This window comes from Lissotriton helveticus, chromosome 5_1, assembly GCF_964261635.1.
Source record: "Lissotriton helveticus chromosome 5_1, aLisHel1.1, whole genome shotgun sequence".
NCBI lineage: Eukaryota > Metazoa > Chordata > Amphibia > Caudata > Salamandridae > Lissotriton > Lissotriton helveticus.
Genome location: NC_136065.1, coordinates 359,839,526 through 359,856,331, shown reverse-complemented (window position 1 = coordinate 359,856,331; position 16,806 = coordinate 359,839,526). Strand labels below are relative to the sequence as shown.

Here is a 16,806-nt window from a genome sequence, read left to right as displayed (position 1 = left end):
TTTACTCGAAGTTTAGGCTAATACTGCAGGAGGATGTTGTGCACAGAAGAAACTTCTGCAATTGAGAAAGAGTTGGATCCACAGTATTTATTTTCCCTGAGAAATTAGGTGGCATCTTACTGGCAAATGTCCTCCATCTCTTGCTGTTGGTTATCTTGTGTTCAGTCTGAAGGTGCTTATTTTGTGGAGGATGTTTACTCTCATGTGCATGCTTCCTTGAAAGTGAAAGTGCCTTCTAATAATACCTGTTGAGACAGTGTTGTTTGCTATACATAATACCTACCCAGGCCTCAACTGGGTTTACGGGTACCCTCCTGTTTGTTTCTAGTATGTTATGGCACCATGGATATATATATATATATTACCTACTGGCGGTCGCCAGTAGGTATATATAGTTAGGATTTTTTCTCTATGGGATTTTTGAAAATTCTATGTCTAATAACTTTGGCGTTTGTGGACGGAATTGGCTGAAATTTTCAGGAAAATGGCACATTTTGTTTCTGAGCAGCCCCTGAAAATTGGGGGGGGGTTCGTCCAGGGGGGATCGAGAAAAAAGGGGGGTCCCAAAACGTGTTTTTAACATTGAGTTTTCCATAGGGCGATTGGCCTCACTTTTAGCCCGAACGGCTGAATGGATTTGCACGAAACTTGGCAAAATTGTAGGGACTGGTAGCCCGATGTGCCTTTTGCAGGTCTCAATATATGTGCTACAGTGGATTTTGAGAAACTAACGTTCAAAAAAAGATATATATCTGTAACAGCGGACCGGGCAGCGCTCCGGTTCGCGGACTTTTCGCGCAACGGAGCTTTGTGAAGCGAAGCTGATTGGTTCTCTGGCGTCTGTGAACATTCCAAACAGTCCGTAGCGGCCGCCATCTTGTCTCTCGGTAGGATCGAGAGACAAGAGGAGGCCAAAGCGAAGGGGCAAATGACCATAAGGGGGTATAGTAGATCCTCGCTGACCCCCTAGGTTTGATGTGGAGGTTTTAAAAGGGCTCGCGGTGCAAAAAAAATAAATAATAATAATAATCGAACGGCTGAATGGATTTGCACGAAACTTGGTAAAATATTAGGGACTGGTAGCCCGATGTGCCTTTGCTAGGTCTCAATATATGTGCTCCAGTGGATTTTGAGAAATTAACGTTCAAAAAAAGATATATATCTGTAACAGCGCTCCGCTTCGCGTAACGGAGGTTTGCGAAGCTGATTGGTTCTCCGGCGTCTGTAAACATTCCAAACAGTCCGTAGCGGCCGCCATCTTGTCTCTCGGTAGGATCGAGAGACAAGAGGAGGCCAAAGCGAAGGGGCAAATGACCATAAGGGGGCATAGTAGATCCTCCTTGACCTCTTAGGTTTGATGTGGAGGTTTTAAAAGGGCCCCGCGAGGCAAAAATAAATAAATAATAATAATCGAACGGCTAAATGGATTTGCACGAAACTTGGCAAAATTGTAGGGACTGGTAGTCCGATGTGCCTTTGCTAGGTCTCAATATATGTGCTCCAGTGGATTTTGAGAAATTAACGTTCAAAAAAAGATATATATCTGTAACAGCGCTCCGCTTCGCGGAGATAAAATTATATCTGTATTACCTAGCTGTTGCTAACACCAGTTAGCGACGGCTAGTAGGAGATAGCGACCATCTTGGGCCCCACTTTGCATGTGAGTGATATTTATCACTAATGACATGCAAAGTGGGCATGCCAAGATGTTAGCGACTGGAAACAGTCGCTAACATCGCTATCTCCTATTATCAACTTTTGGAAATATTCGCGATAAGCGCGAATATCTCCAAAAGCTAGCACCTGCCCTGAGCAGTTCTAAGGCATGTTATCCAATGGGAGGTGGATAACATGGCTAAGAGCATTAGCTCGATAATGCATGAATATCGCTGAGTTTTCAGCGATATTAATGCATTGCGGTCGTTTTTTATCGTATTTGCGATAAACCTTGATAATAGCAAGGTTTATCTGCGATAATTTCTGACGATGCTTAGCGGTAAAAAAATCGTTGCTAAGCATCGTTAGGGTTAAATATCCCTTAACTTTGGTAATATGCCCCAACGTCTGTTAACGTTCGATTCGAAGGAAATCAGGAAGTGTTGAAAAGATTGTCTGCGCCATCTTGCCTTTTTTCAAATGCCACACTTTTGTCGTGCACGGCAGCCATTTTAGATGCCTTGACCAGACCCACTCTCTGCACGCTGTCGATCCTTAGCATGGCTCCCCACCCTCGCAAGCATCTCCCCCAGGCAGTGGTCACCCCCGCTCTCTGTCTTATGCATGGGTAATAAACCACCCCCCATCTGCGCTGCTCTTCCCTGAGAATCACACCCTGTGCCCGCCCGACACCTCCCTTTCGCCCTATTCACTACCGCACCCTCTGACACTCCTTTTCCTCTGTGTCCGATTGTCCAGGCCGGTCCTAGGGTATCAGCTAGCCCTGCAGATGTAGTTTATGGCCCCAGGTGTAAAGAATCACCCCTCTTCAAAGGAGTTATAGTAGATCAAGGCCCACACTCGATGAGATCCGTCACAGCAGACGCGTTCCTATTATCTGAAAACCATCCTGTATTGTGATTGGGGAGGGGACCGAGCCTGAAGCGGAAGATTCCAGGGATGACTCTTTGTACATCAAAGGTTTTACAATTATGTGTCACATTAAAAATATATAGCACTCCAACAAAGTAGTAAGATTAGAAAACTTTAATAACTTATAAATATATACAAGAAAACAAAAACAGTAATAACATATAAACATTTTTAGGGAAAAACAACGAAGTAGCGGTCGGCTGTGCGAATAGTCCCAACGCAGCACAACGTCCAGATTTCTGGCGTGGGGCGTCGCGGGGGGTGGGTCATCAGTAGCAAACTGTTGTGCGAATAGTTCCAAGGCAGCAGAACGATGGCACCAAGGTGATGTCCAGTAAGTTGCCGCACTGGTTTTGGTATCCTACAATGCTGCTCCGAATAACGGCGTGGGGCGCCCCGGGGGAGGCGGCGTGAACGGGCCTCTCCAGGTGGAGTGTCATCTGTTGTAGTGGGGCGCCCCTTTACCGTTTCAGTTGCCATTCCGTCTGTTTTTGGTCCACTGTGTCAAAAGCCGCAATTCAGCTGAGTTGCGCCCACTCTTGCGGTGCAGCGATAGGCGGCTGTCACAGGACTCTCAAAATGGCGGCAGGCTCTTTTCTTTTTGGGCCTGGTCCACTGAAATGGCCCTGGGACACCTTGGAAATCGGACGCTTGTCTGCTAGGTCTTGGACCCCATTCTCGAAAGCGTCCCCTCCGCCTTGAGGATTTATCAAAAGTTTTGGGGGCCCCCGACTCCTGTAGGCTTCTGGTGGGGAGCGGTTGCCATGATTGCTCGCGGAATGACCACGACGGAGCTACGAGATGGTGGTGCTCTCATGCTGAAGCCAGCTTCAGTCTGAAACATCCAGAAACAAGGTGGGGCTTTCATCGTTTGGGAAAAAAAAAAGTTTTCATCCAATGAAAAGTGTTGTTTTTAGGTCATATGATCAAGCCTTCCATCATTAGGAAACCAAAAGTAAAATGAACCAATGAAAAGTTTTATAAACAAGTCACATGACCTGTTATGCGGCATAGGGTATAAAATGCGGAGAAAATACGTTGGCACGTGAGGCGGCGTCAGTAGCGGACCGATGTGCGAATAGGCCGAAGGCAATACAACGCGCCAAGATCCGGATGGCACCGAGGTGGTGTCCAGCAAGTTGCAGCACTGGTGTGGCCATCCTACAATGCTGAAAGTCGGCGTGGGGCGCCCCGTTGGCCTGTGAGTTTGCGTCAGTAGCGGACCGATATGCGAATAGGCCGAAGGCAGCACAACGCGCCAAGATCCGGATGGCACCGAGGTGGTGTCTAGTAAGTTGCCGCACTGGTGTGGCCATCCTACAATGTTGAAAGTCGGCGTGGGGCGCCCCGTTGGCCTGTGAGATGGCGGCAGTAGCGGACCGATGTGCGAATGGGGCCAAAGGCAGCGCAACAATATTTTCGGAATAGAAGACACCACAAGGCGCTGAGATGCCAAGATCCGGATGGCACCGAGGTGGTGTCTAGCAAGTTGTGGCACTGGTGTGGCCATCCTACAATGGTAAAAGTCGGCGTGGGGCGCCCTGTTGGCCTGTGAGATGGTGTCAGTAGCGGACTGATGTGCGAATGGGGCCAAAGGCAGCGCAACAATATTTTCTGACTGACACCACAAGGCGCTGAGATGCCAAGATCCGGATGGCACCGAGGTGATGTCTAAGTTGCGGACCGATGTGCGAATGGGGTCAAAGGCAGCGCAACAATATTTTCTGTATGGAAGATACCACTAGGCGTTGAGATGCCAAGATCCGGATGGCACCGAGGTGATGTCTAGCAAGTTGCTGTACTGGTGTGGTCATCCTACAATGCTGAAAGTCGGCGTGGGGCGCCCCATTAGCCTGTGAGATGGCGTCAGTAGCGGACCGATGTGCGAATAGGCCGAAGGCAGCACAACGCGCCAAGATCCGGATGTCACCGTGGTGGTTTCATAGTTGAGAGGCACTTCATCTGCAGTGGGGCGCCGAGATCCGGATGGCACCGAGGTGATGTCTAGCAAGTTGCTGTACTGGTGTGGTCATCCTACAATGCTGAAAGTCGGCGTGGGGCGCCCCATTAGCCTGTGAGATGGCGTCAGTAGCGGACCGATGTGCGAATAGGCCGAAGGCAGCACAACGCGCCAAGATCCGGATGTCACCGTGGTGGTTTCATAGTTGAGAGGCACTTCATCTGCAGTGGGGCGCCGAGATCCGGATGGCACCGAGGTGATGTCTAGCAAGTTGCTGTACTGGTGTGGTCATCCTACAATGCTGAAAGTCGGCGTGGGGCGCCCCATTAGCCTGTGAGATGGCGTCAGTAGCGGACCGATGTGCGAATGGGGCCAAAGGCAGCGCAACAATATTTTCTGAAGAGAAGACACCAAGAGGCGCTGAGATTCCAAGATCCGGATGGCACCGAGGTGGTGTCTAGCAAGCTATGCAGTTGAGTTGTGTGCGCACTTGCGGCGAATAGGTCGAAGGCAGCATAACAATGTTTTCTGAATAGAAGACACCACAAGGTGTTGAGATTCGGTTACCACCGAGGTGATGTCTAGCAAGTTGTTGCACTGGTGTGGCCATCCTACAATACTGCTCCGAATAACGGCGTGGGGTGCCCGAAGGGGGGGGGGGGAGGCGGCGTGAACGGGCCTTCCTAGGTGGAGGCTCGTCTGCTGTAGTGGGGCGCCCCTTTACCGTTTCAGTTGCCATTCAGCTGAGTTTCGGCTGCTCTTGATGCTACAGCGACAGGCGGCTGCAACAGGACTCTCAAAATGGCGGCCTGTTCTTTGGATTTGGGCCTGGTCCACTAAAATGGCCCTGGGACACCTTAGAACTCGGACGCTCGATTTTTTTTTCCTTTCCTGTACATGCAAAAAAAGGTAAATGCCCGGTACGTTACACGCTTCATCTGCCACGATGAACTCTCCAGAGGAACCGAAAAAAAATATAGTTATGGTAACTATACCATGCATCGTCATATGGAGAGGTGGCACCAATTAATTATAGTGCTGCATAAAAGAGAGATTTGGAGGAGAACCCCTGACCTGCTAGTACATTCATCAAAGAAGTGGCACTGACAGCATCAGAGGGAAGGGAAACGGTCCCAAATATTTAGAAGAACTTTGGAAAGATTAAAATGACATGTTTAGATTGTGGCAAATTAATTTCATGTGGACAGATGAGTGTTACTCTAATAAATACAGCATATGAACATCATCATAGTCGATGGTTGGTAGAGACATTTTGACTATATCCTGGACCTGCCCGTCCTCGCCCAAAATGGCGCCGGAATAAATGGGACTCGTAACTCCTTGTTGTGTACTGGTTGCAGAACCTTGAAATCACGAGATACGTATGCAGTTTTGAAGCACATGGCGGGCGGGGACGAGAATTGATTGAATATTTCGACATCCCTATTGATATTAAGTTCTGATGTGTTATTGATTACTGTACTATTGAAAGTTCGAATTAACGTCACCCATGGTACTTGCCCGCAAATGTATATCTAGATAATTTTATTGTAACTGGCCCTGTCGTATTTTAATTATAAAATGTACGTCCACCGATTCCGTAACTGTTAGACACCTTAGTTCTTGCAACCTAATGGCCCGCCCGTTACGTTCCTCTACAGTGTAAATGTCTACTCATCATATACGATTACAGTTTGCTCCGTGGCCGGCCCACGTGGTTATAGGCTCGTATTTGTATAATGAAATTTTCACAATAAAGGTTTTTAAAAGAAAACATGGTAGTAGTATATACATTGGTAAAGTTTTTAATAATAGTCACTGTTTTAGAATCATTAAAAGGCAAGTGAAATAAAGCAGACCAATTACATGAAGGGTAAAAGGTATAATACGAAGGAACGCAGTAAAGATAAATGGTCAAGGGCTGTTGTGTTTTCTATTCCTGCAACATAAAGTGATCGATAAGAATCTCATATTCAGGCGTATCGGCGACTAAGACAGCAGGTCGACCCTCTTTTGCTCAACGGCTCCGTCATGGGACGAAGAAACGCTCTTTTTCTCGAAAAAAGAATATATTTTACTTGCAGGACAGTTGTAAATTTTCCGGGAAAGTACATTAGCCTGGAACATTATAACATATATTTAAGAAAAAATAATGTTCGGAAGTAATAAAAAGCGTAATTTTTAGGTCATATGACCAAGCCTTTCATCATTAGAATAAGAAAAGTAAAATGAACCAATGAAAAGTTTTATTAACAAGTCACATGACTTGTTATGCTTACGTTACGCGTTGCGCGCCCCGGATGACTTCCGGATGCGCTAACGCGGCGCGTCATATGACGCATTACGCGACAACGCAGGTCCAGAATATAGTCAAAATGTCTCCACCAACCAGCGGTCGGAACACAACCCCTTTCAGCAGGCTAAATAGTTCTGTTAAATGACAACAGAAGGGACAGGCAACAAGAACCATTAGTCAAAGAGGGGAGGGCTAGTTCTTCTCTACCGGGTTACATTGGGGCGCTACCGGAACTGATCGAATTGGTAGTCTACAGTGTTTCTGGATGTTTCAGACTGAAGCTGGGGTTAGCATGAGAGCAGTACCATTTCGTAGCTCCGTCGTGGCCATTCCGCAACCAATCATGGCAGCCGCTCTTTATCGTTATTTTGGGCGGGGTGGGTGGCGGAGCCGAGCTGTTTTGCAGCCATCATTGTGTGGAGTTCAGTTCATTTCACTAGTTTTGTATTTGTCATGAGGGGTTGTTCCTAATGTTTCTATTTTAGCGAGGTAAAAAAGAGATCCTGTTAGTGGCCTACTGATTTTGCTCGATTCCTTTTCTTTTTTTTTTACACGATTTTTCGTTATCTGCAAAGACTAAACAGAGTATTGCGACTCTGTGTTTGTTTGTAAATAGAGAATGAACCAAAGAGAACCAATTCTAAAACAGTAAATACTTGGATAACAATCAATCAAATGGAGAGAGAAGCAGGCACGACGTATTACAACGGGGGCAAAGGCCTGCGTTAACTACCCTTCACTATGTGCAAAGAGAGAGTACTCCTAATAGAAATGAGGGGGGGGGGACACCATTCAAAGCAGATCAGTGTGCATAAACACGAAAATGTTTTCACTTACCACGTACTTGACATTCGACAGCTTATGATATTTGCTATTAAAAAACCATTGAAATTCACTGAAAAAACCATAGGTTATAGACCATATATAGTTAGGAATTAGCATTTACAAAACCTTGAAAATTCACTGAAAAAACCATAGGTTATAGACCATATATAGTTAGGAATTAGCATTTAAAAAACCTTATTTTACTCACACAAAACCATTGAAATTCCATATATAGTTAGTTGCACTAACTATATATCGCGCACCCGCAATCCACTGCTGATGATGTCACATATTACATCATTCATGACATGGTCAGTGACATCACTGATGACATCACTGATGACATCTCAAATGACATCACTGATGACATCACTGATGACATCTCATTTGACATCAATGACCACATCACTGATGATATCATTCATGTGACAATACAATGCATCTCCTCATATTTTAATATAACCTCTGTTTCACCCAGTGTTAAATACAGAGTATAATTTTTGAAACCATTGACACACCAATACTAGTTACTACATATGTACTCACTGATTCCTACGTCTACACACACATTCACTCATTCACCCATACAATCATTCATACATACAATCACTCATCTTTACAACACTATCATATGCACTCATACACCTATACAGACACTCACACTCTGCCACTCATCCATGGAGTTACTCACACACCTAGTCAGTCCTGTAAAGAATCAATCACACTTCCATTTTCTTGTCTATACAGTTAAACATAGAGCACCTTATATTTTCAAACATATACTAACACATACTTACCTTGTTATACAATCATTGATATAAGTACACATTGATCTGCACAGAGTCACACACCTCCCAGCCAGCCACACACACACTCAGTCTCCCATACAAATACTTGGACAATCAATCAATAACCCATATAGTTACTCATATAGCTATTGATCAACACATGCAACAGTTTACAGAACAATAGACATAATGATGCACAAATTAAGACAGTTTAGTCACTAACCCATGCACTCAGTGAGACACATTTAATCACTCACTCATACAGTCAGTCATGCACCTACTAAATCCTTCATCCAGACACTTCTACATCCACTCATTCTTCAATATGTAAGACATATTTTAACTTTACAGAAACATACAGTCACTGGATGTTGTCATCAGTGATGTCATCAGTGATGTCATTTGAGATGTCGTCAGTGATGTCATCAGTGATGTCACTGACCATGTCATGAATGATGTAATATGTGACATCATCAGCAGTGGATTGCGGGTGCGCGATATATAGTTAGTGCAACTAACTATATATGGCATTTCAATGGTTTTGTGTGAGTAAAATAAGGTTTTTTAAATGCTAATTCCTAACTATATATGGTCTATAACCTATGGTTTTTTCAGTGAATATATATATATATATATATATATATATATATATGTGTGCTTGGCATACTCTAGCCACGTGGTGGTATGGCAGATGATAGCCATATACAAACCGTGTAACTGTATGACACATGCCACGCTGCTAAGCCTGTGTAACAGGTAAGTAACTTCTTTGGCAGCACGGATCTGATATATATTCAGGAGCTTTGAGTAATTAACTCAGCTGTAGAACAGCTCAATTACAAGAATAGATAAAGCATGTGTATATGTAATAGATACTGAGCTGCAAAACCAAGTTGATAGGTGAAAAATGAATCTTGTTCATAATTGTCTTTTTAGTGGTGGATATTTCCGTGGCAGCAATGTTTTTCTGCATATATGTCTACCCATTTTTTATCTTTTCATAAGAAAAATTCTGAAACCCACGTTCTCACATTATCTAGATATCGTCTTTTGAGGTGTGGTGTGAAACTCTACTTTCCTGTATTTTCTATTCCAGATACTGACGAGTGCACAACCGGTGCCTCGTGCTGCCAGCAGGATTGTTATAACTATGCAGGTGGTTATGAGTGTGTGTGCTTCGCCGGCTACAGACTGAACGGGGATGGGTGCAGCTGCGATGGTAAGCACTGGGATGCAATGCTATAGTCAACACTATAAATTCGTCTCACACACACAAATGACTTGATTTATAAGTGCAAGGTTTTTACTAATGGTCACTCTCAGGGAGAGGATGTGGCGCGGCGGCCAGAGCTGCTAACCAGGGCGTTGAGAAAACACGTTTGTACCTCAGAGTCAAATTAACATCCTGCGATTCTGGGCAAATCACGTAATCTCTCCCATGCCCACGGACAGTGCCTGGATGCCCTCACGGGTGATAACCCGCACTATATAAATCTACAATTTTTTTTTTTTTTTACAAAATGTGAATTTGCACTTGTAAGCCCATTTACCAATGTGCCATATCACCCCAAATATTACACATGGGTAAATTGATTTGAGGGGGGTCAGGAAAGGCTGCTCCATGGTGGGGAAGATTTGAAAAGCTTTGCAGCACCTAAATAATCAAGGGTTCGCGGGTGTTCACAAACCTTCTTTTAATCATTCCCCCCCTGGAAATGGTCAGGGATTTAATCCTGTTAAGAACACGTAGAAACTCTTGCGAGGGGGGATTCGCATAGCTGCCAAGGTTTGAGATTGCTATGTGTGACATTTTCATAATTTCAGTGTAATTATGAGTGACATTCCAACGACTATGAGTGACACTTTTTCGCAAGCAAAATCAAGGAATGGAGACTAGGAAAACATATAAATATCAACAATTACACCCATTTGAGCAACAAGAAGATGTTAAAACTGCTGGAAAGCACCAGAAACTGAAGCATCTGTTGCCCTTATAAACTGATCGTACTAATAACCAAAACGAGGACTCAGTGCGCGCCGTGCCACTACAAACAAAAGGACGTTTCTGTGAATTTCAGCAAAGTCAGTTATTGTAGCAGGGTCAGATGATCTGTTGCGGAAACCGGCTCAGTGTGCTGCCACTTGCTCACCTGGAATACAGAGAATAACATAATGCCTGCTATAGTGGGAGTGCGGGGGTGATAAGGAGGCTGATGAGGACTATTTTCAAGATTGGGTCTCCTCACTTGAAAACACACATCGACATTGTTCGTTGGGGTATTTACGGATAGAATGATTCCGAGGTCCAGTCTTTCCAGTACCAACATTTTGAGCAGGTGTTCTGCTTTAATTACTTCCGCGCTGACAAACCGAAAATACAAAGCTTTACCTAATCCCTTTCTTGACTGCTGAACCGATAAAAATCTCAATCAAATGAGCATGGGATATTAATTGTATATAAGAGCATCAATAGTTTTCCTTGTTCAGAGGTTATAGGTGATCATGTTTAAACGTGCACTCACTTTGAATAAAGGCAGGCGAGGAGCGGAGACGGCGCCGTTGCGACAGGCACCTTCCCCCCCTGGGCTGGTACACTCTCACATCTGCAGGCAGCAGTCCGGTCCCGCCGGTGGCGGGTATGGTTGGTTGACCCTTAGTACGCGGTATCACGTATCAGGATTATACCACTTCGCACAGAGCCCATTATAGATCCTGTCTCTGCCAGCCACGACTGTGCAGCCCATCTTACCGGCGTGTAGTGAAAGCCGGTGGTTGCGCGCATGAGCCAGGAGGCAAAAAAAAAAGCATAATTCAAACTGCCACTCGCTTTGCCCCCTACGCAAACAGAGTTAGGGGATACACTGTTGTGGTCACGTGAATGCCGTGCTCCGCAGTAGGTTTGCTAATAATGAATGCTCATTGCTGCAGACAGCGCAGCAATAAGCCATTCACAAACTGACATTTCACACTTAGACTATTACATACACACTGCCAGAACAGCACGTGGTCTACGCTGCGTGCTCAGATCATTCGGAGTTGGCCGGGGTGGCGATTTCGGTCCCACTTATCTCTACCTCTGCAAGGGTGGTGATGTCAAGGATGCACTACAAATGCGTGACCTTGCATTTTTGTGCGGTAATGCGGACCGACGCACAAAAATGCGTTAGTGTCACACCTAAGGCGTGATACTTGGCAGGGCTGGATTCGCTAGGGAGCACCTCCAAAACTGTTATAAGCGTAGCAGAAGCGCTTGTGCCATAAGGAGAGCTATATTGCCCTTGGAGGAAAAAATGAATTAAAGTGCAAGTTCACAAATGTAGTGCCATTTATCCATGCATAGTTGCATACTGTGTCAAATTGAGCACTGAGAGATCCTTTCACATGATCATAATGTGTGATTTACAAAGTTTTCCCTGGGAGTAAGCCTGAAAATATGTCACTGTTGCTGATTTCATTTGTGGACGTCTGATTTTCATAAAACTGCACCCACGTGAGGGTGTAAAATTGTGAGTGCAGACTTACAAACATCTTGGAAAATTGTGAACACTGTCTCCTGTAGAATCCTTCAAATTATTGTACCTAAATTCTGCATTCTAAATGGATACTGTCGTACAGCGTGCAGTGGCTGTGGAATGTCCCAAACAATATCCCTGAATAAGTGCCAGCAATAGTGGTAAAATGGGTCCTTTATTCTCCCCTTTGATGCTTTCTCTATCACAGGTGAGGGCATATGGACTCAAGAACTTATCTGAAAACTTATTTTCCCAACCCGTGAAGTGAGGGAACACCTGCGCCTGGAAGAAGGATGCAAGAAACTCCTGTTTCTCCTTCCGCCGGGTTTAGCGGCATCAGAACGGAAGTAGAAGGGGATCGGGAGCAGGATTAAGGGGGGGGGGACGATTGCACCTTGACTTTGTAAGAGCCCTCTAGGGAATTAACACATTTTGGTTGCTTCCTCACCTTATCCACACTGGCTTGTCAATGAAAGCATTTGTCAGTAGTTATTGCAGAGACTTGGGTGAATGAGTTAAACTGCCAGGATTAGGACCCACGATCCTGTTTATACACAGCTAATATATTAAGATTATCACTGGAAATTGGAGATTCTAAAAAATCCTGTTATTATTTGTCCAAAAAAAGATAGTTTACAGTTTATGCCTTGAGGAATTCTGTTCACTTTATCAAATGCCTGTGCTTTATGTCAAATAACTGTAGACATCTTTCCAAATAAGCCTCCACATTTATTTTAAGAATTTTGCACAGATTGAAAGAATTGTGGTTATATTGTTGACAGCTGTATGTGAAAAAATTATAACTAGAACAGTGTAAAATTCAAAAGACATTTAATATTCTGTAGTGACGGCAATCATGCGCTTTTGGAAAAAATCCAAAGTATTTTATATATTCTTTTGTATGAAATTTTGGGTTCTGCATGTTTCAACAATAAACATTCAATGCTAAAGCAAATGCCTGAAAAATCCCGGAGGACTTTGAGCTGTGGTAACTATGTTCCAAATGTTGTGCCCTAGTGACATTTAATTCAAGGGGGGGGGGGTGTCTGGGATAAGAAGCTGCCTGTTTCTAGGCATACAGAGGCAAAGCATGGAGCGTTGAACATGACATGCCATTATTCTGATGGGTTACAGTTCTTACATAACATTGGTTTAATGTTTATCTACTATAATTGTTTTGAAGTTTGCTACAAGAGAGGTTTGGGGGCAGTTTGGGAGGGGGGGGGGGGTGGGGGAGGGGGAGGGGCAGCCTCACCGGCCATTTTGCGAATTTGGGCTGCTTGGGTATAGCCCAAAAACAGCCCAATGGGTTTTGTAGCCCAAAGGCTATATAGGGTCCCCGGCACCTTTCCCAGCCACCATTTTAGATTCTGGTGACCTGGTGGCTGGGCTTGCAGATGCCCTAATTTTTTCAGATGCAGCAGGCAGCCAGGGTTTTGGCCTTTTCTGGCAGGGAAAGTGGTGCACAGAACAATGGCCTGGTGAATGGAGGGCGGGGGGTAGCTCTGTATGGATGTGGACCTGCACACCTGTTATAAACTCATGTATCAAATTTATAGCCTAAAGTAATCAAAGGCCGCAAGCTATTTCACTGAGGGATTGCCCAAATCCCTTATCTAATATGCCCTGAAGAGACCTGGAAACAAGTGTCCATAAGGTTTCAATAATAATAATCAACTTTATCCCAAGTGAACAATGTAAATAATGAAATATTCCTCAGTTAAATTTTTTAATCAACCAAAATTATACTCCAATGGATTCAAACAATCCTTTGTGAGAACCAAAATGAACAAGCATTAATTATGCACAATAAAACACAATATGATATTTGAAATCCCCATATCCAATACTTTGACATTCGAAGAAAGCTAAAAATCCCAATGTATTTCGGGTTTATAAAAACCCTTCTTCAGGGGAAAGCGTCTTCAAATAAAAATCATTGCTTCTTTGAAGTCAAGTGATGTTCATCAAATTGGCACTACAACAGAAACATAATACAATGCTCATTGTTGTTGTCTGTACCCTCGTGGTTACAAATTAGAATTTGCACATGAGGGGAACATACTGACCTATGGGTCGTGTCAAGAAGAGTAACTAACTAGAGTGAAGCGTGTGAAAGTCCCGAATAGTACCATCCAATGCTACAACTTTTGCAATAAAAATTCCCCGCAGTGATTTGAAAAAATCATTCTAAATATAACCAAAATTCAGGAGAGTGTCAGGCTCACCAACCGCCACCAAGTCGAAATACCCATTCAGCCTGCATGCAACATCAAATTAATCACAGGTATTTCCTGCCAAAAGCCAACATTCTGCAAAATAAAATGGAGTGAATTATAAGTCTCTATGCTATTTCCAGAGATTGCATGCGTAATGAAACTTCGTTAATCACAGCCCCTTCTTACCGGCTGTGACTGTTCCTCTCACGCTGATATCCCAACCGTCCTGAAAACGCCGTACCTTCCACCGAGACAATTAGTCTCCCGCACTCGTATTAACGGAAACCAAAGGCGCGAAGGCTGAAACCAAATTATATGGAATAGAGTGCTTAAGAACGCAACCCTGATTCGAAAACGATAGCCAATATCTTCTTTAAAGGTAAAACATACCTAAGAAAATTCCCAAAGTGTGCTGCGGTTGTCCTGCATCAATACGCGATCAAAACTGACGACGCCACGTTGGACCATGTGACATTTAAATAGCTTACTTCAGTGTATGTGTTCAAAAAAACTTTATGTGTACCTCTTCATAGGTCTCAAGGAGCACTTAAAGAGTGAAATTGATACTCATTATTATTATACGAGCTCCCGCTCTGACATGTTAAATTTATTGTACCCGCTGCGTGATCACGGCGCCCATCCGCGTCAGGTACCCATTCCTCACAACAGAAGCATACCATCTGGAGCAATTACCACATTTAAAAAAAACCTTTCTGGAGGAAAAAAACGGGCCAAGGAACACTGTTTAATTGCGACGGACCAAAATGAAATATCCGGGTGAATAGACATTATGAAGGGCCAAAGATATTCATACCAAGAAAACCACATCATTCTAATATGAGTGCGCTGATGATGAATTAACCCAGGGTAAATAATAATAGTGCTCAAACTATTGGCCAAATGGCACTGGTCATTGCGGGGATGACATGTCTGTGTGAATAGACAATGTTAGGGACCTAAAATTCAATACTGATGATAAGATGCGGCGTTGTGCTAATGTGAAAGCAAATGTGTTAAATGAACCTAGAGTGAGTTACAGGGATGATCTAACGATTAGTAACCAGAATCCTATGGGGGGCAGCAGCATAGCTTTCCTGGAATTTTTCCCCCTGGTAGTAGCAGTGACGCTGAGGGGGGAACAACTGGTTCACAAGAGAGTGACATTCTGGATTGACATTATGGCAGTAGTGGAGATTGTCAATAGGCAGTCCGCTAGGGACAAACAGGTATTGAAGCCGCTAAGGGTTTTTGTGTTGGGCTGCTTGCGCCATAACATAGTTTTTCGGGCAGTGCACGTGCCAGGTGTGGACAATGACATTGCAGATACTTTGTCTCGTTCACAGTGGGGGAGATTCTGTGGGCTAGCCAAGGATGCCGACAGGACCCCGACCCCCATGCCGAGACAGTTGTAGGCAACACCGGATGCTTCAGCTGGTGGTAGGTTCCCTCCATGAGGTCGGCATATAGCCTAGCCTGGCAGGATTTTTTGTCTTTAGGGGCACAATGGAGGGCTTTGCCAAATCACAGGAGAGAAGACGTGATACAGTTTATTTTACAGCTGATCGGTAAAGAACCATCTAGAGGTACCATTGCGGGGAAGCTGGCTGGGATTGCCTTTGTGGGAAAGTTTCTTTGGCGAGATGCTCAATCGGCGGGGGAGTTGGGGTCATGCATATTAGAGGGGTGGGCCAGGGAACAGGGCGCAACAGGGCGTGTCCGACAGCCTTTGTCATGGGACTTACTAACGAAAGTATTGGGAGCCTTGCCTGCAATGTATGAGGACAATTTTGAGATGTGTCTTTTTTTTCACATTGATGGTGTGGATGTTTTTTGGGGCCTTCCGGGTTTCGGAATTGCTAGGTCAGAAACATGTTGGTGGGATTACTTGCCTTAAGTGCAGAGTCTCCAGCATTAGAGATTCATGGATTCACATTCTTGAATCATTCTCCTTTGTCAAGTTGAGAATCCCTGGCATAAGTAGCAGTAGACAGTGTCAAAATGGCCCTATGCCCAACAAAAAGCTTCCAAAAAGGTGAGCTGTTTTTAAAGGATTTTCATATCTTTTATCTTATGGCCCAGAGAGACACTACCAATGTCACTATAGCAGAGAAAAAACATTAATCTCTCTTCAACCCCTGCTAAGACAGAGGACAAAAGAAAAGTTCTATAGAAGATTGGCACAGTCAGTGCATTGTTTGTCCTTTTCCTTCTCCAAAGGCATCACACTGTGACCTTTGCAAGTAATGTCCTCCAAAACTCTTAAGAACATCGAAAGGAGGATAGCTCTTTATCTTCTAGAGAAAGGGGATGCCCCCTCGTCTGATGATGATTTGATGAAAAGTGCTCCGACTGGCACTTCCAAAAAGGCAGTGCAAAAAAGGAAGCATGTGAAACTTCCTTAGCTAGAATTGACCTCTTATGCACCTGCATTTATCTTTTCCAAGGACAAGATCAAACCTTTATCAGCGAAAGCACGAGGAAAGACTAGGGGAAACCTGCACTGAAAGGGTTCCGAAAATCCAGCTCCTTTGACACCTGTCATAAGTCTCATCTAAATCGCAACTCTTCTGTAGAAAAGCAATCATTGTTTAAAAAGAAGATTTAAGCTAGTGATTAA

At 44.3% G+C, this 16,806-nt stretch overlaps 1 protein-coding gene across 1 annotated transcript in view; it reads left to right on the top strand.

Moving 5' to 3' along the window:
• LOC144754551 (uncharacterized) overlaps positions 1-16,806 on the top strand; it is a 484,785-nt gene that overhangs the window by 222,684 nt on the left and 245,295 nt on the right. The window contains exon 7 of the mRNA XM_078642483.1: positions 9,555-9,677. Within this exon, the coding sequence (XP_078498609.1) occupies positions 9,555-9,677 (123 nt within the window). The remainder of the gene's footprint in view (positions 1-9,554; positions 9,678-16,806) is intronic.